At 34.1% G+C, this 22272-nt stretch overlaps 3 protein-coding genes across 6 annotated transcripts in view; 1 reads left to right on the top strand and 2 right to left on the bottom strand.

The window, feature by feature from the left end:
- Vps13B (Vacuolar protein sorting 13B) overlaps nucleotides 1-15322 on the bottom strand; it is a 28014-nt gene extending 12692 nt beyond the window's left edge. Inside the window, exons 1-18 of one of the 4 annotated variants that reach the window (XM_008199680.3) lie at nucleotides 15167-15322; nucleotides 15026-15119; nucleotides 14786-14963; nucleotides 14649-14739; nucleotides 12513-12694; nucleotides 12121-12468; nucleotides 11680-12072; nucleotides 11401-11635; nucleotides 8696-9351; nucleotides 8511-8648; nucleotides 8251-8461; nucleotides 8030-8208; nucleotides 6258-6424; nucleotides 5910-6201; nucleotides 4451-5864; nucleotides 4069-4396; nucleotides 1772-1936; nucleotides 659-1719 (exon numbers count right to left, since the gene is read on the bottom strand). In XM_008199680.3, the coding sequence (XP_008197902.1) occupies nucleotides 659-1719; nucleotides 1772-1936; nucleotides 4069-4396; nucleotides 4451-5864; nucleotides 5910-6201; nucleotides 6258-6424; nucleotides 8030-8208; nucleotides 8251-8461; nucleotides 8511-8648; nucleotides 8696-9351; nucleotides 11401-11635; nucleotides 11680-12072; nucleotides 12121-12468; nucleotides 12513-12694; nucleotides 14649-14739; nucleotides 14786-14963; nucleotides 15026-15112 (6125 nt within the window). In that variant the 5' untranslated portion in view covers nucleotides 15113-15119; nucleotides 15167-15322. The remainder of the gene's footprint in view (nucleotides 1-658; nucleotides 1720-1771; nucleotides 1937-4068; nucleotides 4397-4450; nucleotides 5865-5909; nucleotides 6202-6257; nucleotides 6425-8029; nucleotides 8209-8250; nucleotides 8462-8510; nucleotides 8649-8695; nucleotides 9352-11400; nucleotides 11636-11679; nucleotides 12073-12120; nucleotides 12469-12512; nucleotides 12695-14648; nucleotides 14740-14785; nucleotides 14964-15025; nucleotides 15120-15166) is intronic. The other 3 variants (XM_008199681.3, XM_015983586.2, XM_015983585.2) reach the window with 3 other exon arrangements.
- A 105-nt stretch (nucleotides 15323-15427) lies between these two features.
- LOC659117 (uncharacterized protein) lies at nucleotides 15428-16670 on the top strand. The gene is made up of 4 exons (XM_965449.4): nucleotides 15428-15611; nucleotides 15658-15934; nucleotides 15982-16265; nucleotides 16315-16670. The coding sequence occupies exons 1-4, from the start codon at nucleotides 15504-15506 to the stop codon at nucleotides 16624-16626; spliced, it is 981 nt and encodes a 326-aa protein (XP_970542.1). The 5' UTR covers nucleotides 15428-15503; the 3' UTR covers nucleotides 16627-16670.
- Nucleotides 16624-22161, bottom strand: Ctl1 (Choline transporter-like 1). The gene is made up of 10 exons (XM_008199678.3): nucleotides 21936-22161; nucleotides 21506-21888; nucleotides 21289-21455; nucleotides 21011-21240; nucleotides 19885-20052; nucleotides 19693-19831; nucleotides 19359-19644; nucleotides 19151-19313; nucleotides 17350-17571; nucleotides 16624-17296 (listed from the first exon to the last, which is right to left on the bottom strand). Exons 1-10 carry the CDS (start codon nucleotides 22041-22043, stop codon nucleotides 17162-17164), a joined length of 2001 nt encoding a protein of 666 aa, XP_008197900.1. The 5' UTR covers nucleotides 22044-22161; the 3' UTR covers nucleotides 16624-17161.
- Between the last annotated feature and the right edge of the window lie 111 nt (nucleotides 22162-22272).

The following is a 22272-nucleotide window of genomic DNA, read 5'->3' as shown; positions in this document are numbered from 1 at the left end:
TTTACACACAGTACATTAATTTTTACATAGAATCTAATTAGTAATTATGCAAAATATATAGGCTGTTCCATTTAAAAAACACAACTTTGGTTTACCATCCTGTATTCAACATCCTGTGTATAATAAAAATATTTTTAGTTTGTGGATCAAACTTTAAGTCGATTTATCGGATAACGAAAACGACATGGCAATATTTCAAGTAACAAAAAAGTAAGACCGATTACGCATCCCTGGGTCACCCTGTATAATAATATGGAAAACCAGTTGAAGTCAAAGCCAGTCAACTTTTAAATACATCAGATAAGGTTAAATTGTTTATTACTTCAGTAATTATTCTTGTGCTGGTTTTGTTTTTCATGTTGTATTATTTTATTGTTATTATCTTTTTAATTTTTTCAATAATATTCATAACACATAGGTATCATCTACTTTTCTTTTAATATTATTTTAAATTATATTATTTTCTTATATTAACATTATATTACGTATTTTCTCTTCGCATTTATTTCTAGTTTTAGTTATTTTTAAGTTTGTATTTAAAAAAAATTGTTGTTTAGATGTGTTTTGAGAGAGGCTAAGTAGAAAAGCATTAGCTAGACTTCGCCTCCTCGCATTTTTTTTCTTTAATAAAAGCTTTTATTATTACTATTATTATTACCTCCAAGCCATGGCACTTGTCTCCTTAAAGTTCCAAAACATGACTTGATAAGGAAGTGGTAGTTCCTCGCTGTTGGCACTACTGGCTTCAATGAATTGGAATGCACCGGCCCTTAAATCATCTTTGTAGTGTTGGTCTTTTTCCGGGATTATTATTTTAGGTTCCGAGGGAACACTCGGTGTAACATTGAATTCGGACAGTTCTTTCATGATTTTTTCCATGCAAATAATCTGTTCAGGACTTATATCAACTAATAAACAATCGCTATCGATAGTGACGTGAATTTGGGGCTCACTATCATCGCGTTGCCATGACTCGACAAGAGCGCCAAACTCAAAACTAACAGTCCAAGGATTGAGGAGCAGTCTCTTCACATTGTTACTTGTCACAGTCAACGTCATACATTCCAAAGTCGTAAAACTTTGGATTTTTTCCGGTCTTTCACTCAAAAAGAGGCGATTTTTACTCTTATTTATCGTAAGAGTGGCGTCTAGATTATGTTCGGTTTCTACAACCACGACCAATTGATCGGTTTTAAACTGTACGGTGTCTATCCCTTTCAAGTTATCCCTGATGCGTCGAAACCAACCTACATCGGGTTCAACGTCCTGCACCTCACCCACCATTGGAAAATTTTCCATAATTTTGTGTTTTAGGGTAAGTAGCGAGGTAATTTTAGCCGGCGAGCACGCCAATTTGGTGGGCCTTGCAACGTCAATAACGAAATTTGCCATTTTTCCGTGCTCTTTCGTATATTTCATGGTAAAAAAAGCCGGGGGAATCCCCGTAGCGGGATCAGGGTGCCCCGACCGTGTCACTACCAAATCAACCGGGAAATCCTGCACTGTCGGTACGGACGAAATTGGGACGTTTTTAGAGTCGTTGAGTTTAATACCCACATCGAAGCACGATAAGTGAATGTTATTTGCAAATTGCTGCTTCGACGAGTAAATATTTGGTTGTGAAACGAAGAAGTAAAGTAAAGGGGTGTACTTTTTGTGGCTTCGGATCGCTTCATCGACGCTTTCTTCTTCGGAAGCTTCGTAATTGCGGTCCTCTTCCTAATATAGTTAAAACTGGAAATTTGGTTGGGTTTTACTTGCGAATACTTACGTCGGCGTATTTGGGTTTTTTGGTGCGGTGGCTGCCTTGATGGGATTGAGTAAAGCTGAATTGGTAGAGACAACAGGAGATTTTGCCGGCGGTGAAGAGGATTTCGGATGGTGTTTCGTCGAAGTTTTGAGATGGTACGGAAATTTTGTGTTTGTCTCTAGTAGGCTAAAACATTATGTATACCATTTGAAATAAATGAATTTGAAAAAATAAGTCAAAGAAACTATTTTTTCAGTTCTTCAGTTGTCCATTTTTAAATTTTATTTCTTTTAATGTAGCTCAATTCAAAATGATAACAGGTTTTACTGTAAGAAATTGTCCCGGCGCATCCACCATTTTTATAAACCACATATTCGCTTTGTTCGCGGTAGTAATCCTGAACTAGTTCATGCATCAATCGCATGCGCAGTTCATCCGAAAGCGTTCGCGGTGAAAAAATCTTTTAGTAAAATACTAAAAATAAAAATTTTTAGTAACAGTTTGCGTTAGAGAATCTAACCGTTCCGGATCGGTTTAGAATCAATCCAAACGATCCTCGGACTCGACGTAGGATTATTAGTTCTAGACTTGCGCAGTTGACGAAAGAGGTTTTGTCTCAGTTATTCTCGTGTCCTTGAAGTTTATTGAGGTTGGAAATGGTTTGAAATCAAAATCACAATAAAGAAGTTGTCTGTTTTGGTTATCGGGATTTATTTAATACCTTACTGAATCGAATTTTTTTATAAAATAACATTTGTAAATTTGAAAATAGGTTGTTTTCCACAATTTATACCTTTTCGTATCAAAGTTTGAGAATAACTTGTTTCTAACTTTGTGATAATTTTTAGTGGTTTGTCAGTTTTTAAACATTTACTGTGTACTTGATAAAGATAAATTATCGTTTGCGGTGGACGAAAAGTCGTAACTAATTCTGAACTGCACATGCGCTTTAAATAAATCCTGGACTAAAAATCCTGCGCGAATAAAGCTATTAGGTGATCCAAAACTAAGTAAACGCCAACGTCGCGTTTTCTCTTAAAATTAGTTCTTACAAATTATTTATGCACTTCAAAAAATTATTAGGCAATGTAATTTATAGTTTCAATGAGAGATCTAAACTTTATTAATTAATTTTACATTTTTATAAACCTTATATAAAAATATAATTTGGTAAAATGGTAAAATGCGACGTTGCCATTTACATAGTTTTGAAACAGCTAATAATATATATGGTTGGTACTAATTGGTATTTCTTATTGTTTAAATGTGTCAAAACTTAAGTCATATCTTTTTTGGAAAATAATAATAATTATTATTAACTACTCGTATGAATGTGATTGTTGATTTGAAGCAACATTTTGCAGTTTTAATTTTGAGGGCAAGCAGTTAAAAATTATTAATTTTTTATCGGGAGAGGAAGTAGTCAAATTCTACGCGAGGATTTATAAGATGGTATTATTAATGGTAAGATGGTAATAACATAACACCTTGTATAAATGAAAGGTAATAAAAGGTAAAATGAAATGGCTCTTGACAAATACAACATAAAATACGTCACGTATTTAACAAATTAAAACACAAAAGTACAAATTGTTGATGTTTTGGTTATGTTATGAATATAATATACCTTTCATCTGTCCGCAGAAGGCTTTGAAAAACTCTACAAAAATAGATCATTTCTTAATACAAGGTTTCTTGTTCTTTCTTTTTGTTTTTATTTGACATAATTTGTAATTGTTATTACTTATCGTCAGCTACTTTACTACTCACTGAAAATTATTTTCTACTAAAGTAACAATTTTCAAATAAGAAAAACAATCGTTACGTAAAATAATATATGGACTGTTTATAAAAAAGTGTATGATCTCAAGTGGTTCAGGAATTTGAATTTGTCGCATTTAATTATTTTATTTATATGAAATTTCTGAAAAGTAGGAATTTTATCCACTCAGGAAATCAGTAAAACCAAATTTTTTAGATATGTATGTACTAACTTTAAAGAAGCGGCAAACTTTTAATACCTACTACGATCTACATTCATTTATAGACAAATTGTACTATTAGTCAGTGTATTTATGATAAAGATAATGAGCCGAGAAAAGCTTGGCTGAAACAGATTGTATTTAATTTTGCCACTTGATTATATCAGTATTACTTAAAACTATGTTCTTAGGGAAACTTACGAACATCAGAATATCGACAAAAAAGAAATGTTACTTTCAAAATATATTTATTTATTTCTTATTTGTCTTATTAATCAACTTTTGTTTTCAATAAAAATATAGAATCATATAAAATGAAACAATAATTGCACTTACCTGCACAGGCGACTTCGACGACAAAACACTCCGAATTTCCGACGTATCAATCCCTGAATCCTTATAAAATTCCGTCAATTCCGTCTCTAGATCATCCTTAAAAATATCAAATCTGGTATACGGATACGTAATTTCCATCCGTTCCTTGACCAAACTGCCACTAACAGGAAACTTCAACTCATTAATTAACGCCGAAACCAACTTCAGGTGATCCAACGACACAAAAACCGCAATATCTGTCACAAAATTAATCTCAAACGAACTACTACACACAATAATTTCGTTTTTATAAACCATCGTCGGCGCCGCAACGACACTGATATCAAACCTAAACAAAAACACAAGAATCAATCAGAGAAACCCATGAAAAATCAAACATTACTTCTCAACAACTTGCTTCAAATTAAGTATGGGCACAATACTCAACTTCCCCTGCTTCAAATTATTCCACTCCAGGGCCGGATTTTCGTTAATCCCCCGGGAATTCCCCCGCATATTCAAAACCTGCTCCAAATCCTTCCAACTGGTAGAACTCACCGACATCCCTGTCACATCCAACTGGTACTGTCTATCCTCCAGTTCACTCCCTGGAATTGTCAGAACCCTGGCTTGGGCCGCTTGTCGGTAAATATCGGGTCTGATCGGCGTCCGACAAATCGGGTTCGGAACGGTCGGACTTAGACCGATTTTCTCGACTTGAACCACGAAAACATCATGGTTGCCACCGCCCGTCAGCTCACTCGATGGCACCAACAAGCGAATATCGTGACATTCGAGGTAGGCAAGTGGGAGCGCTTGATTCGTAAAAGTTGGCTTGTTTTTAGGCGGGACTTCGGTCACACTCGCTTCGTCAAAACCCTCCAAAAAGGGGGCTATAATCGAGTAAAACCCCATAAGTGTCTTGATCGAAACCACGACATCTATCGGTTGTACGCTAATCACAATTTCGGTGATGTAGCGCGACGTTGTCAGATTTGGTTTTTTTGTTTTTTGAACTGTTCCCCATAAATTATGGGTATGCTGACTGCTAGCCCGTGTGATTGTCATTCCAATAAAACCACTCTCTTCGGGCCTTTTCTCGAACACGTCCTCTCTCAATCGGACAACAACCCCCGAAAAGGGCCCCCGTTGCCACTTACTCCGCCCCTGGAATTTCCTGTAGTGTTGCACCGAAATCGACCCGATTTTACTCTTCATTTTCAAATAAACGTTCTGGTAGTCAAGACTACTAACAATATCTTCGACATCGATCACCAGTTTCAACTGGCAGTCACTTGTTTCATGCGCTAGTAACTCGATTGAAAATTTCGTTACGGTCCATTGTATCCACGCGGTGAGTTTAACATTTTCGTTCGTGTCACTCGAGTCCGGTCCTGGAATGGTCCCACTTGACTCTAACGTCTGATCTTTGACGGTTGGTGACAGGGACGGACTAGCCACCGTGATGATTGAAGGCAAGTCGGGTTGTTTTTGCACTTCAATTGTTTTTTTCGGTACTAGACTGTTGAAAAATTCGGTTAAACCGTAAATTAAGCTCGCCAGGAGGTACATCTGTGCTTCCGAAACCGAAATAATGATCGGCGTGACGTCAATGTGGACGTAAACACCGAGACTTCCAAGTGTTGTCTCGGCAGGGGTGTAGTCAGGGGTTTTACCGTCGGTTATAACCGGTTTGGTTGAAAGACCGACCGTTGCATTGATCCGTACTGTTTTTAAGAACGCGACTTCTTTGCCATTTTCCATCGAGTAACAGTTTAAATCCGAAATGGACATTGTCCAAGGGAAACTTGACCTGTCTGAAATTCGGTTAAACCCTTTCGGTTAAAAAAATCGGCACGTACCAGCATTCCAGACCGTTTCTGGCAATTTAACCGGTAATTTTTTCAAGTACTTGACGACATTTTGTTTTTGGGCGCTGTGTATGTTGGCATAAGGCAAAGTGATGACCATTACGTTTGGTACTAATTTTTTGTTCAAGGCCTCTCGGATTGCTTCCTCGACGCCTTGGGAACCGACAGCCGAGATCGAAGCCATTGGGAAATAAATAATACATTGCGAGATGTGACCACTCAAAAGCATGCTTTTCCAAACCGGATGCCAGGTTTTTAAAAATTCATAAATTTGTTCTTGCAACTGATGGGGAAAAATTTGAATAGTGTTACTTGTGTTTTGAATCGGAAAAAACTCACATCGACTTGTTCCTCTTCTTCAATCATTGGTAGTTTTTGTTGGGGTGTGTAAACAATGTCTCGGTCGGAACTACTGTGGATTGAACCGATTTGTGCACTTCGTCGAGGTGTTTCGGATGTACTTCCGTAAACTTCCGAGTAACTCAAGCTTTTATAATGGACACGTTCTGAAACGTTTTGCCAAATTAGATTACTTTTTTACAAATTTGAGAATTTTATTTTCAAATTCTAGGCATTTTTAATTTCCCAAATGTCCCCGGTTACAACCCCACTAGAGAGTGAATGAGAGTTTTTTTTCGAATTATCGTACTGAGAAAAAAACCAAAAACAAAGAAGGAAAAAATAACTTAAAAGGCAGAAAATTTAACCAAAGTATACAGCGTGTAACAGAAAGATGAGGATATAGAATAAAGTCAAACTTCTCAAGTCAAAATAAAGTGATTTCACCCAGTTACCATTAGTATTACAAGTTTCACCATTCAAAGCTAGTGGGCACGTGGTGGGCACCAAAGTTTGTATATTATTTTTTGTTTTTTCACTGCTACCCATTTTTATCAAACTCTGTTTCTTTCAAATAATTTTCGAATGTAATTTTTTGTAATTTTTGACAATGTTATATTTTTTTAATTATTTTATGATGGTGTCAGAATAAGAGCAATAATCCTATAGTCCAAAAGTGCCGGCCAATTGTTCAACCTTGTGACACAGAAAAAGTAAGTCTTAAGCAAGCGCTTGACATCATATCATTGCATTCACCTAGTGTAAGAAATAGTGAAAAATAACTGAAATTTTCAAAATACACCTTTCTTAAAAAACTAGTTTTTTTGTTGTACTGTTGTACTTGTTGTACTGTTTTAAAGTTAAAAAATATAGAGTGTGCCAAATTGCCAAACTCCGAGATCAGAGCATTCTAGAGAATCACTTTAATAGTCCAAATATAGAAAAATAATGAAGGTTCGAGACTTCATCATAGTTATAGATGATGTGGAAAATAATAATGTATAACAATTTTTCGAAAAATTAGTTTTATTTTAAAATTTTTAAAATTTGTCTTAAAATAAAACGAAAAGTTGCAAAAAATTAAGATTTTTTGTTTCTATATTTGAACTACTGAAGTGATTTTCTGTAATGCTATGAAATCGGAATTCGCCAATTATGAGACACCCTATATAACATAGAAAAATAGTAAAATAGTTTTAAAACAAAAATTCAATTGTGCCTCCAATATAGCCCACAGTTTTATATCAAATTTCAGGAAAATGGATTATTGGTTACAAAGTTATAAAAGTAAATAAAAAAATATTTACACTTAGATTTACTTATATTTACTTTATATAGAATAAGTTTAACCTGAAGAATCTTAAGTTATTTTCATTGGTTATTCCATGTATAATCTATGTATGACCTATGTATGTATAACATCAAGAAACAAAATATTAGATACAAAAATAAATTAAAAAGAGTAACAAAAACAATAAAAATATGTATTTTTAAATAATTTGAGCAAAAGTAACGGTTCTACATATACTTGTTATTTATTTGTAAGGCAAAGTTACATTATAAAAAGTCGCCAAAACAAATTGTAACCGCGTACCTGTTACAAACCAAGTGCGAAGTGAATGAGTGTTATAACATGCAAATTACTAGTATTACTTAGTTTTATTAGGTGATTTAGCTTTAAAAAAATAATGACATGGCAGAGTATCAATATTTTTCTGTAGAAAATAAAAACTCGGAGACATTTATTAGTTGCATGCCTGATTTCACCTTACCTTCAGACCGATGAGCACCGATTTTGATTGGATGGTACAACAGCCATTTACACACGAGAGGATCCACACACACATTAATTTCTTGCAAATTAAAAATAACCAGCGACGGATGCGTCTGCAATTCTGGTTTCAACGGATATTGAATAGTGGCCATAAACAGGGGCAAATCTTCTGAAATACTGACCTGGGTTGAAAAAAAAAACGTCAAAGGTAACACTCACCTTGTTTTTTTGGTAGACTTTGGTTCAGGTCCAGATAAAAATAAAACTTGTTGAATATCAGAAACCGAGTTGATTTTTTTACTGTCGTTTTCGTTCGATTCAAAAATAAATGCTTTTATTGATTCGAGAGCCAAGTCTATTGAGACTGTGCTATTCGTACAGACTTTTTTAAATCTGAGACCTTCAACGGATAATTCCAAGTACGGCATTGCTGCAATTAATTTTTGCGTAAAATTATTAAAAATTGAATTTTTTTTTACCGTAATCTTTGCTAGCATCGTAAAGCAACGACGTGTACCGTAAACTTTTAAGCCCTGTTGTATCTTTCTTAAAAATATTGTTAATCAAGTGAGACACCACAATCAATTTAGCTTTCGTGCAGTTAAAAGTCAGACTTTCTGAAACATAAATAATCGAGAAAATTCACAAAGTGATAACTTCTAACCTGATTGGAAATTAATTTCGCTGTGCATCACATCCGAATTGATCCAATACTGGGGACTCAAAATACTCCTACTCTGATATGATAAATTAAAAGGCACCACAAGAGTCGTATAATTATTTTGCTTGAGAACTAATCGACTGCACAACCCCACTATATTAACATCCAGTTTTGTAAAACACGCCTCAAACATTTTTTGTGGAGGTTCTGGGAGTTGACAAGTCGTGTGAACGAGTCGATTCACATACATCGGATTACTGAGGCATATTTCAATCAACTTGCACTCAATTGTGACTTTCGGTAGTTTATGGAGTTGGATCACAGGCAAAGCAGTTGAATGTTTTTTCATTTTTTTAAACAGCGTGCCTTTAGCCGGTTCAAAAAATGGATGATCCATAAATTGCAATTCAACAACCGGCTCAAACAACATTATTTTGACACTTCTGGTCGGTATAAATTCATTCAAAGCATCAAAATCTTCCTCCGATGGGGGTAACAACTCTGTTAACATCGGTTCCGGTTTGGGGACGTAATAAGGGGGATAATCGTACATAGATGCCGCCACTTGGAGCGAACTAGTCCGGTGGAAAAATCCGGAACACACCCGAAATTTCAACGGACCGATGAAGACTCTCACGCTTGCCTTTTCAGTCAAATTACTAGAAAAATATTTAGTTAATTGCATAAAATTTGTTAACACCAATATGGAGTTTACTATAATATTAGTCTCAATCTTTTAGTTAATTTAAAATTTTGAATTACCATGCAGACACTTTACGAGCTATTTTTACAACTTAACACGATTTCAGTAAACCTACAGAGAACTAAATACTAAGACGTGACACAAGACACAAAACAACTCTATTTTTTCAACCCACAAATTTAGTGCAACATAGGGAACGTTTCAGATTCAAATAATTTTAAATTCATGGAGGTGACTCATTACAGAGACTGAAAGCAGAAACAATAAACAACGAATTCTTCATAAGCTAAGAAAAACTGACGAAAAATATGAGAAAAAAAAATTCAAATTTGCGTTTTTTTCAAATAAATAAAGATACAATAAAAATGAAAGATTTCTTAAGAAAATGAATTTCCTTCAAATAAGCTTGACGGTTCAGGTCCCAAATATGTTCAATAAAGCGACAAAAAATTGGTTTCATTTTTATCGGTAGTTAAATATCGGAAGAGTAATTTAAAACAATTTAAAACTGTGAAAGCAGAGATATGGTCTCGCAAACTTTTTTGATAGAAATATTATTTGTACAATTTTATTCGTAACACTTTTTTGTATCCTCAATCATATTCACAATGTTTTGAAAAATATAGGGGAGGTGGGCAAATTGATAAAAGTTTCATTTTTAAAAAAAGTTTTCAAGTTTTCGATATTTTTTTTGAATTACCTTTATCTTTTGCCATTGACCATTTCAGTTCAAACAAACCAAAGTTTAATTTGCAAAAGCAGTGAGTTCTTGTTTAACAACAAACTTTTCAAAATAAATTAATGTATACACGAGCTATTCGCATTATTAGAAGGAAATTCCGCAAAATAAACAAATTTTCAACTTAAAATCATGAAAAGGTCAACTTGTTTAAAAAAATAACTCAAATGAATAACGAAAAACACCAACATGGCAACATTCTCGACCTACACTAATTTGTAATTTTTGGCCAATTCCAACAAAATTACTTAAAACAGGTTTATAGCTAAAACATATACTTAAAAGCTCGAAAAAAGGCACAAGTAACCTAATATTCGATTTATATTGATCACATTTTGATCTGTTTGAGCAAAAATACACGAAAAATCTAAGTTTTTATATGAAAAATGTCGTTAAGTACTTGACAAAGACGAACATAAAAATAATTTTGAATTTTGAACTAATGTAATATCGTTAGGGTATTTTCATTAAAATAGATAAAATTATAATCATTAAAATAATGACTTAAACTAATGATCAATGTGTTTTTTCATATTTTTTAAGAAAATTTGTCAAAAACACCCATAAAACGAGCTAAATCTAGCGAAACTTCCAAACAATTTGATTATTGATCTTCATTGAGATAAGTTTTCGCCTTATTATTAGAGAGAAATTCCGGAAAATAAGTGAGTTTTCAACTTAAAATAATGAAATTTCCTCGGAAATTTTCGACGAGTTTAAAAAAATAGTGTAGGTCCCATTTAGTTAACTGTTGACAAAACTTCGCAAAATAAGTCAATTTTTATCGCTAATATCAGTTCAAATAAATCTAATAAAAAACGCCATCAAAATGGCACCTTTTTCGACGTTCTTTGTGATTTTTGTCCTGTTTCAACGATTTTATACTAAATAAGAAAGTTTTTCGCTAAAAAACAAACGAAAACCTTTAAAAAAAGGCAAAAAGAACAGACTTTAGTACTAAAGTTCATAGACAATAATTATAATTAAAACTATGACCTTAAACTAATGACCAATGTGGTTGTTCTGAGTTTTCGCATTAAAAAAAATTGACAAAAAGACATTAGTTTTTCACACATAAAACCAGTTAAATGTAGCTAAATAGATCAAAATTGATATTAACTTTTGTCGTCTTACAAACAAATTTAGCAAAGTGAGTTTTTAACTCAAAATAAGCTAATTTTCAGCGTAATTGGAAAAACTTTCGCCCGATTTTAACAAAATAATGATGAAGGCGTCATACCTGCAAAAAAACTAGAACTAATTTACCTATACTCCAAATTGCTTCCGAGGTCGGACAAAATATCACTAGACGCATCATCCGGAATCTCCATTTGATACAAATAATCACAGGCAAAAGCAGGAGTGCGTTCCAAAAGCACCGCATCCGTATTTGTAAACATATGAAACTCCCAATTCGTGTCATAACTTCGATACTGGCCCTGATTTTCGACCGCTTGGGCGTCAAATAACGAGTTACTTTTATGGTTCGATGACTGGCTACCTAAATTTTTTGGTTTGACGGGTTTAGTAATTTTTGATTTTTACCTATGGCCAAATAGGGGAATAATCCTTCGGCTGACTCAGGATGGGCACAACTGCACGGCCCCACTGGCAACAACATAATTTCGCTGACCCCAAACATCACATTTGACCACTTCCTCCCAACCGAAACCAATTCTGAGTAAATCCCCTGAAGTTGGAAAGTCAGTAACGAGTAATAACGGATTTTTTTCTGGCTGTAATATCCTTTGTCATGACTGGTTTCGGAAACTTTAAACGTCAGTGAAGCGTTATCGACATAGAACCCGATTTGGATTATGTGCCCTGATTGGTTAAGAAACTGCTGATTTTCGAGATTTTCATCCCACTGGGTTGGTAGAACTGACGAGACGTACGACCACGCCCACCCCGTCCAAGTCTCAGTGTTGCCACCACTATCTAAACACTAATTTAGCAAAAATCCCCACACTTAAACCAATTAAAAACCTTTACTTTCTTGCGTTTGAGCTGAGTTCTCCTGTGCGTCACCATTCGACTTCAGTTGTTTTTGTTGCAAGGCTGAGAGCAAGACAAGTAGGCGCAGGAACATAGGGACTTGTTGTTCCGTCATGCTGAATTCCATGTTGTTGCAATAGACGTCTAAACGAGTCAGTGAGGTTTTGTTTGAGGTTGAGGAATGATAAGTTCTAAGTAAATGCATTGTCATTGAGCAACGGTAGAGCATCGGTTCTTGGTAGAAATCGATTTTTCCAGACGCGTTTCTTTTGTCTAAACACACGGTTAAGTCGTTTACACCGATCACTTTTCTCATTATGACCTGAGTTGGGGAAATGTCTGCAAATTTTATGTGAAATATTTTTTTTTTCGGAAAATTTTACCTGTGTACGCAGCTTCCCATTTTTCATTGCAGGACTCTACTTTCAAATGTTTTACATTCATAGACAACACTATGTCCTCTTCTACATATTTGAGAATTAAATTATTACAAAATATCCTAATATTGCTCACTATCTTATTTATTAATAATTGCACGTAGTTTGGGGGCGCCTCTACTTCTTGTCTAAAATAATAACACTTCTGTTATGTGTTGGAAGTTTCAATAGAAACGTCGCCAGAAATGTTGTGAACATTTTTTAAACATGTGTCTCAAATGATATTACTTATTAAAACATGCTATCAAGTAAATCTACTAACGGTGGTCTACTAAGTATTCATTTTCATGAGTGGTTTGTTTCTTCTGCCGATTATACAGAATGACTCACGAGGTAGTGCACATATTTTAACCATAGATTGGGCATTAAAAATGAAATTACATTTTTTTATTTTTTCTAAATTTTCTCACTTATTATGGAGTTATTATCCTCCAAATGTTACCCCAAAAATTATTTTTTACCGAATTGTGTTTTTTTTTTAATATTTTTATGTGGTGCCGACCATGGACCACTTTCTTGATACTGCAGGTTGAAAAAGCATTCAAAACTCTACAAAATATAGAAGTCTATAACTTATAAAAAAATCTAACCCTGAAATAGTACTGTGGATAGTATCGCAGAACTACGAATATACAGCGTGTTTCAAAAGTGTCGGACCAACCCTCGTGATTTTTTCCAAGCAACTAGATTATTTATTTTTAAGATATATTTTTTATTTGTTTTTCTTAGCAAAGGTTTTAATTGTTGCTGTTTAGTTTCCAGTGATGTCAAATTTAATATATTTTTTAACTTGGAAGTTTATAAAATATTTGTAACACCATAAAACACTAATTAGTGTTTTTTTAATAAATATTTGTTAAATCTTGTAAGATTTGTCGTTTCCCCCAAATAAATTTAAAAAAATTTGATCTGAAGTGTAAAAAAAAACTCATGAAAAAAGGCTCAAACAATTTTTTGTTATAGGAACTTTTCAGGTAGGTAGTTATTATTACTGCAGCAGGCTGAAAGAGCATTCTAAACCATACAATACTTAAATGTCTAAAAAAAATTTAATTATGAAATTTTGATTTTTTTATTTTATCATTTTACGTATTATCATCGACAATGTGTCACTTTCTTGTTACTGTAAATAACAAATACCAAAGTCTGAAAAAACTAGTGGGGTTGAAAAGTTTAAAAGCCACTTTATTTTTGTGGCAGGCTGAAAAAGCATTGAAAACATTACAAAATACCAAAGTCGAAAAAAACCTGAAGGGACTCGAAAGCGAATTTCGAAGCTTTTAAAAATTTTTGTATTATCGGCGATGTGCCACTGTCTTGTTAATGCAATTTGAAAAAGAATGAGAAAATAAATCTAGCCCAAGATACCTAAGAGCAGGGTTGGAAAGTTTGATTTATGACTTCCAAAGTTTTTATGTTTTATAGAAGAGGCGGAACTTCCTTGTTACGGCAGGTTAAAAGGACATTTCAAAACTCTACAATTTACAAAAAAATCTAGGTAGTTCTAAGGTAAAGTGGGAAAGTTAAATTAGTTATAAATTTCGAAAATTAAAAAAAAATATATGTATTATTGTCCATGATGCTCCACTTTCTGCAAATTAAACGGGGATTTAAAATTATACAAAATATAAAAATCAAAAATTAATTAGAATGGGATTTGAAAGCTCGATTTGTTTATTAATTTCGAAGATTTTTATAGCCCTAGGCCTGAAAGGCAGCTTTTTTAAATTTATTTAGTTAATTTATCTTACGTAATTAATAACAATAATATAATAATATAGTTTAGCATTGTGGCAAATACAAAAAGCTCACTAATTAAAATTTTGGAATTGTTCTAAGAGTACGTAATAAACTAGATAAAAAATAATTGAAAAAATATTGTTTCAATAAAAAGTTATAAACAAATTCCAGTTTATTACAGGTAGTATAAAAACAAACAACGGTAAATTTGCGCTCTTAAAATCGCTATACTTGAAAATAACTTGCAGGTGTTAAAGGTATTATTCAAGACATACGTTCATAAAATTTTCAGAACATTTAAAAACGTTTTCATTTAGATTCCTTTTAATTTCTGATACCAACCTGTGACCAGAGCTTTTCTTATGTGTGTCTCTCGTTGGCGACGCATCTGAAGCAACACTGCTGTTCGCATCTTTCAATTTTAAAACGCATTCTAAAATTTTAATTGTAAAAAACCTCAAGTTTATTTGGTTCAGTACCAATAGTATTAATGGTAATTGTGATGGGTTCTGAGGTCAGTTTCGTCCATGGTACATGAATCAAAAGCTCCCTTATATGCCCAGAAATGAAGCTAAAAGGCGACTGCAACTCTTGCTCAAGCACTTCTAATCTTAAATCTAAGTTATGAAAAGATGCATCACCGCCCCATAAAGAAACCTGTAACCAAAAATCATTGTGGGCCCCCTTTGGGGTTTTAACCCCAATTTTAATTGCCACACCTGAGAGTCCTCCAATCGGAAGTTTTTGATGTACTTATCAACATAACTAAGCAAAATTGGTGCAATGTACGACTCTAATTTGAACATGTTTTACCTAAAATACAACATTTTATTAATGAAGTGATAAGGACACAACCGTACAAAAAAGTGACGAATCACTTTACCACCCTCGTTTATTCCATCGTACGGAGAGTTGGCAAAAACTGATAATCAAATCGATAAAAAATTAAAATATTTACAAACACAAAAATATTTTTACGTCAGTCAGATTTTTTTGACAGTTGACGCATTCTGTAGTGGCAACCGTGCAAAAACAAACACGTGGACCAGTTGAAGGTTGTACAGTTGGGATGTTGTACCACGTTCAATAATTTTCTGTTTCATTGCAAAAACAGGTGAAAATTAAAGTGCGCATGTGTGCACATACCGGGCCAAGAAGTGAGGTTAGGCCTAACTGTTCATTCACGTGTCTTCAAAAATGAAAAAGCCACTCAAACGCCGTCGTAATGATACTGAAACAGAAAAAAAAGCTGAACCAGAGCCCTTACCAGCCGTGCGACACTCAGACGAGCCGCCACCGAAAAAGGTAATATTTTTTTGTCTAACTTAATTATTTTAAGTCGGGTTTTTAGATCAAATGGGTCAACAAACAACGAGTTCTTGTCTTCAGTTCGCGGGGAATCAGTCACAGGGACAGACACTTGATGGAAGATTTGAAAAAATTAATGCCACACCATAAACCCGAATCAAAAATGGAAAGAAGCAAAAACTTATCAGTAGTAAATGAAATGTGTGAAATGAAAAACTGTAACAAGGCCGTTATGTTTGAAGGGAGGAGGAAAATGGATTTGTACATGTGGTTGGCCAATGTTCCAAATGGACCTAGTGCAAAATTTCTGGTCGAAAATGGTAATATCACAATTTTAGAAAGTATCAATTTTAATAATTTACCGTAGTGTACACAATGAGTGAGATAAAATTAACTGGGAACTGCCTGCGGGGCTCTCGACCGCTACTCAGCTTCGACCCCACTTTCACAGAGAAGCCCCACTACACCCTCCTCAAGGAGCTCCTAACGCAGATATTTGGGGTCCCCAAACACCACCCAAAAAGCCAGCCCTTCTTCGACCACGTTTACACCTTCACGCTTTTGGATAACAGGATTTGGTTTAGGAATTTCCAGATTTTGTCAGAAGACGGCGCTTTGGCTGAAGTGGGGCCCAGATTTGTCCTAAATCCAGTAACAACATCCATGACTCAATTAAAAAGTGTACATTATTAAATTCTAGGTGAAAATATTTTCTGGAAGTTTTGGTGGTGCTGCACTTTGGGAAAACCCGTTCTATGTCAGTCCAGCAAAATACAGACAACAAATACGTCTCTCTGCCAAAAACAAATATCTCAATCGGGTTCAGCAGAAAGCACACGCGAGCACAGCAAATTCCGGCGATGGTTACAAAATGACGCCTTTGGATGATATTTTTGAAGGCGATCCGCTTGAAAAAGCCCAACAAATCGAAGAAGAGAAGACAGAAATAAAAGAAAAACCGAAAAAAGTTTTGAAGAAGAAGAGATTCGGGAAAAAGAAAAAACAGAAATGAGATGCTTGTAACAGGTTTATTTTCATTAAAATTTATAAAAACAGCGCGGTTTTTGTACAACATACATATAAAAATACTTCTTGTATCTAGGTGCGTAAGTGGGAATGATGCTAATAGATAATTAAACTCTTATAAAAATATTGCTATTAACAAATACTATTATCTAAATTAAGTCACAACCTGCTGGTCCAAGAAACAAATTTGATCATAAAAATCTCAAAATGTAAAAAATCTCTGTTTTAGTCTTTCGTGTGAATAATTATAATTATGGTGCGTTTATTAGAAAAATGTGATGGGTCCATTACAGCTGGCAGCATTGTATTTTTATATTTTTTTCGTCTACAAGTTGGAAGAAAAACATTTTAGCCCAATTATGCAATATTTCATAATTTATACACCAATTATAGTCAATATAAATATTTACCTATTCCTACCTCTATTAAAAAAAAATTAAAGCTGTCTTAGTACAGACTTGTAGCTTAAATCATAAAACAGTTCTTTACCTTCCCGGTAAAATTAGGCATTTTTGCCAACATTACTTGATCGGTTCCAGCTCATTTGGTTGCGCATTCAGATTGCCAACATTTCGAACCCCAAGATTCTCCATTTGAATCCCTTCCACACTTTCCCCGTTTTGGCAAATGCACAAGTAAACCGTATCCAGGACCATCTGAAACTCATCAAAGTTAGCCACAATTTTGGGGCAAAATGAGCAAACAATACCTCATACAAGGAAAGAATACAGTGAGCAACAAAAAATGCAAAAATGCACACAACCAAAGTAGGGGCGGCGTAAAATTCCAGATCCGGGTTTCGCCGAAATATGAACAGGCCCACACAACCGGTTAGGACCGTAACAAGACATTTACCCAAGAATAGGATGAAGTCGCCCAAACCGTTAATGGTGGCTACTTGCAGGGCATGTGAGGACAGGACTTGAAACGCCTTAAAAAAATATTAAAAACTTAAAAAATTGTTGTTTTCGTAATCCCGTTACCAAATGTCAGATTTTACGACTATTTTGACGTAATGTACAGTCAGTTAATACCTAGGGTTATTACGTTACTTATTACCGGACGATGCTAATTAATTTGTTTACTCTTCATAAAAAAATAAAACAGCAGGAATAAATTTTCAATTTACGACGGAATTATTAATAATATTGTAGGTAAAACGTTATCAAAAGCCTATAATTATAACAATCGTTTCTGTGGATTTAATCTACGAATAAATTTAACTAAATTGGATCTGACATTAAATAAAATAAATAAAAATTAAAAACAAATTGTATATTACAAATAAAAACTCACGGAAAACTCTCACCTACTTTAAAATAAGAAATTTTATCACAAAAATATTGAAATCAACCCATACCGAATTTAATATGGAATTTTCAGTGGAGTTTTAAATTATGTAGGCACCCAACTTTTAATTCAAAATTATGTTTTTAAGTATCAAGTTTAACCTCGGTTTGACTTATAGTTACAATTCTAAAATTAAATTTAAATTAACAAAAAACATCCATGTTCCAATTTACACAATTTTGGTTCTGGCTCAATGATTAGTTCATTTTTTTAATTCACAATTTCTACTTGGTTTAAAATCATAATTAAAGTAACTGTTCTAAAAATTTAAGATATTATTTGAATTCTTTGCTTCTCACCTCGGCATTTTAAGTATAACTTCTAAAATTTGTATTTTTGAGTTTAATTTTAGCTTGAAACTTGTGCTCGTAAGACTATGCTTTGTGAATTTATTTTTTTAAATTCATAAATTGAAATTCTTTAGTATTGTTTATGGTAATAACTAATACATGCAGAAAGGAAGTCATTTGGGATTTTTTACAAAGATAAAAATACATTTTGAAATTTTGAATTCAAAAGTTTAGGCTCAGAATTCTGATTTTTAAATCCAGGGTTTAAACAAATTGAAAAACTGAAAGTTTGATAATAATGATTGGATATTCTTTTTACTTTTTGCGTTTGTTTCCAACTTTCATGAAAACTATTAATCGGAGAACAATGATTTTTTTTAACAAAAATAGATTAATTGAAGAGTTTTAATCCAACGACAAGGAACCTAATAAAGTTACGTTTATTAGTTTCGGAGTTATTGCCCGATGAATGTCAAATATTTGAAAACTAAATGTAAAAGTGGAACTATTTTGATAAAAAGTTATATAAAATGATCTGAGAAGTTGATAGGCGCCGAGAAATCGCCAAACTCTCAATGGCTTTTAAATTATAATTTTTCTTTATTTTTGCATTTGTTTGCAATGTTCTCTAAAACTATTAATCGAAGAACAATGAAAAATAAATTTTCAACTTACGACGGAATTTAAAAAAAATACGTAATACGTTATTAGAAGCCTATTATTGTTTAACTCGCATAATTTGCAAAACTTGTTCGCTGTGCTTACTCGTTTTGGCAAACATTATGTTCGTTAAACAAAATCGGTCTTTTCATAACTGATTACGGAAATAACTTTCATGGACTATTTAAAAAAAATACATTTGAAACTTACCGTCCCAGCAGCTGAGCAGAAATTAACTCCATCGATGGCAATAACAGTGTAAGCGTTGTGGTTCAAATATCGGATGAATTTTTCCAGGCACCAGAAACAGCAAATGCAACATTTCAGCAGACAAGACGCGCATTCGCTGCCTTTATCCGAATTGTATTTCAATCTGAAATTTTTTATAAGTTCACGAAAATTCAAAAATTGCGCTTACTTTTCATGTAAAAACATTAAAATCAATCTCGGGACTTTGAAAATCGTAATCAAAAGTGACCCAATGGCGACCGACCCTAAATGGTATTTTATTAATTTACAAATGGCGTACGAAACGTGCGAGTTGTCTTTGTATTTGTGGCGGTAGAACCAATGGGCCACTGCCCCAGCGATTACCATCTGCTGGCAACCCATAATAAACTCACACGTCCATATGAGACCGATAAAATAGACCCACCACATGTATTTCACCCATGTTGGGTCGGTAAACTCGACCACTGTCATTTCTGAAAGTAATTAATAAAACAAAGAAAGTACAAAAGCGAAATGAATACTTTCAAGGAATTTTTCGGTTAAAGAAATGTTGCCCAACTTGGCCACCGGTTCCGTATGGCTCACAGGGGTGGTGAAGGACTCGTTAGAAAAGCGATTGATTCGGGAGGTTCCAGGGTAGTAAGCCGTAGCCAAGCATAACTGGAAGTTTTTTTATTAATTTAACTACGAAAACTGGTGAACGTGGGACGTACCACAACGAAAATCCAAAACATGAAGAATAAAACGAGGATTATAAATGTTAAAATCGGTTGCAAAAACAGAGCCGGGAGGTGGAGTAAACATTTGGACGTTTCTTTGAACAAGTCCGACAAAAAATTGACTTGTTTTCGCATCACAGCAACAATTAATAAAATTATGACCTAAAAACAGCTATTTTTCTGAAGTTGTCCGCAACGAGGACGAAATAACGAATGTTACGTAAGCTTTGGAAAAAGTTTTTCAATTCTTTAAAATAAGTACAAGGGTTTCTTAAAGATGTTGCCAAACTTTTTTGTATAACGACTTCTACCAGGGTTAAAGCAGTTAATACCGAGAGTTGTTATTGAAAGTCTCAATAACAAAAATTTTATGTGGGCTTTTGAACACAATATTATATGAATTATTATTATTATATATGAATGGGAAGCTTGAAAAGCAGCACAACTAAGACGCAGAATATATAACAAAAGATAAGAAAAGTTAACATAAACACCGTCCAAAAAACACAATACGTTACACAAAAACTGTACCATTATTTTAGATGTAGATTTAATTTGCATAAATGTACCTAAAGTAAAAAAATCCCAAAACTTACATAGCACACGTAACCCACAACAGTCCGTAAAATAGTATTTTTCGGCACTGAAATCCCCGTAGTTATAAATATGAGTAGTCAGTACAGACAAGACAAGATAGTCCATAAAGTGTATTATGTAGAGCAGCGTTATGTTATAAGTGTTAAAAAATATATTTCAGTGTCAAGATAATTCCTCAAATCATGTAAATTTTAAAACATTTTGCAAATGACATTATACACATTAGGAACAATCCTTGTTAACTTCACTTTCTATTACAAAAAACTTAATTCTATAGAATAAGCTCCCAATGGTATTACGTTCAAATTCACCTTGTATCGTAATCAATGAAAAAAATTAAGTGTTAGAAAATGAAAATAAAGAAGGTACATTTTAAACTATATGGGTCGGTTTGCAGGCTGATTCTCGATTTCGTTAGAAAAGTATGTATTCCACTACTTTACGGACTATTTTGAGTTATTTTACAGGCTATTTCGTTCACTATATGAACGACATCCCGATAAGTTTTAATTATTTCTCTTACTGTGATAACGGTGGCGATGATTGAGTACCACAAAAAGGCCGTTTCGTTGCGAATTGACTCCATCAAAAGCATGTGTTTGTTCGTCTTATCCAAATCATACTTAATATCAAAATAAGTGTACCACAAAAACGCTGTGCCCAAGATGCTCGCAATTGTGAACAAAATCATGATTATGTACGACACTAAATGGGCCAGTAGATGCAGTATTGAGATAGTTAACAGCGAAAAAACTGAAAATCAAACTGTACAAATTTTCCTGTGACTATCCAAAGGCTCACATAGTGATAAAAACGTTAAATAAAGGATTTCCTTCCAGGTGCTGTATATGTCGCCCAAAATTTGCTCAAGTGTGTCCCAACTGTTCAAAGCTTCGTAAAAATTGCTCAAAATTGCTTCGCCTGCATCTTGGAATGATTTAGGAACGCAACGGTTGAGAACTGGGGTGCTTTAGAAAACCAGTTTTATCTTTATAGAACACAAGTTTAGGGGAAATACCTTTCGTAAATAGGAAGTGCCGGACACGGCCCTAAATAGCTACTCAGAATCTCCTTATTCGCAATACTCTTGTTCTTAAAATCGTCATAATTAAAATCATATCTACACAAACTGACGCCAGTTTTTTGGTAATATTTCTGGATATCTTCAACTTTTTTTAACGTCTCCGTGGGACACTGTTTTACGCATATCTTCAGCGACTGTTTCAGCTCTTTAATATCGTAGAAGAGCAAAAATTGTTTGTCTGAAGTGTCCAGTCCTGATACTTCCAAATTGGACATTTTTCTGTTATTTTTTGTCCCGCAAATGTTCCCAAATGAGTCATAGCCGTTTATAATTCTGATGGGATTGCCGTAGACAAAGGAGAACGCCGCAATTAAAACCTAAAAATATTAATGAGGCAAATTACACACCAATCAAGGTTATTTACCATTAGTAACCAAAACGCAATGTACAAACACAACCAAAACACGTCGGTGCACCCTCTCTGAGCGGGTTCTTCCCGCTCGGGCTCCTTTTTCGACTCGCAACAACCCATTTTCGTTAACTCAAACCACTTTTTTCACAAAAGACGCATGTTTTCACTGAGAAAACCAGCAATGTTTTGGGGGCGGCGGCTTCGACGCGGTATCTTAGCAACAGTAACAATTGCACAATCTCGCCAACCAAACTAAACCTAAAGTTACCAAACTAGCAGGGTTCCAAACGCCAGACCGTGAAAATTACCAGGGTAACAATTGATTTGTTTGTTTGTTTGACGATTTTGT

Source organism: Tribolium castaneum, chromosome 2 (assembly GCF_031307605.1).
Source record: "Tribolium castaneum strain GA2 chromosome 2, icTriCast1.1, whole genome shotgun sequence".
Taxonomy (NCBI): Eukaryota; Metazoa; Arthropoda; class Insecta; order Coleoptera; family Tenebrionidae; genus Tribolium; species Tribolium castaneum.
Note: the sequence above shows the minus strand (reverse complement) of the source record. Positions and strands in the feature narration are given on the sequence as shown.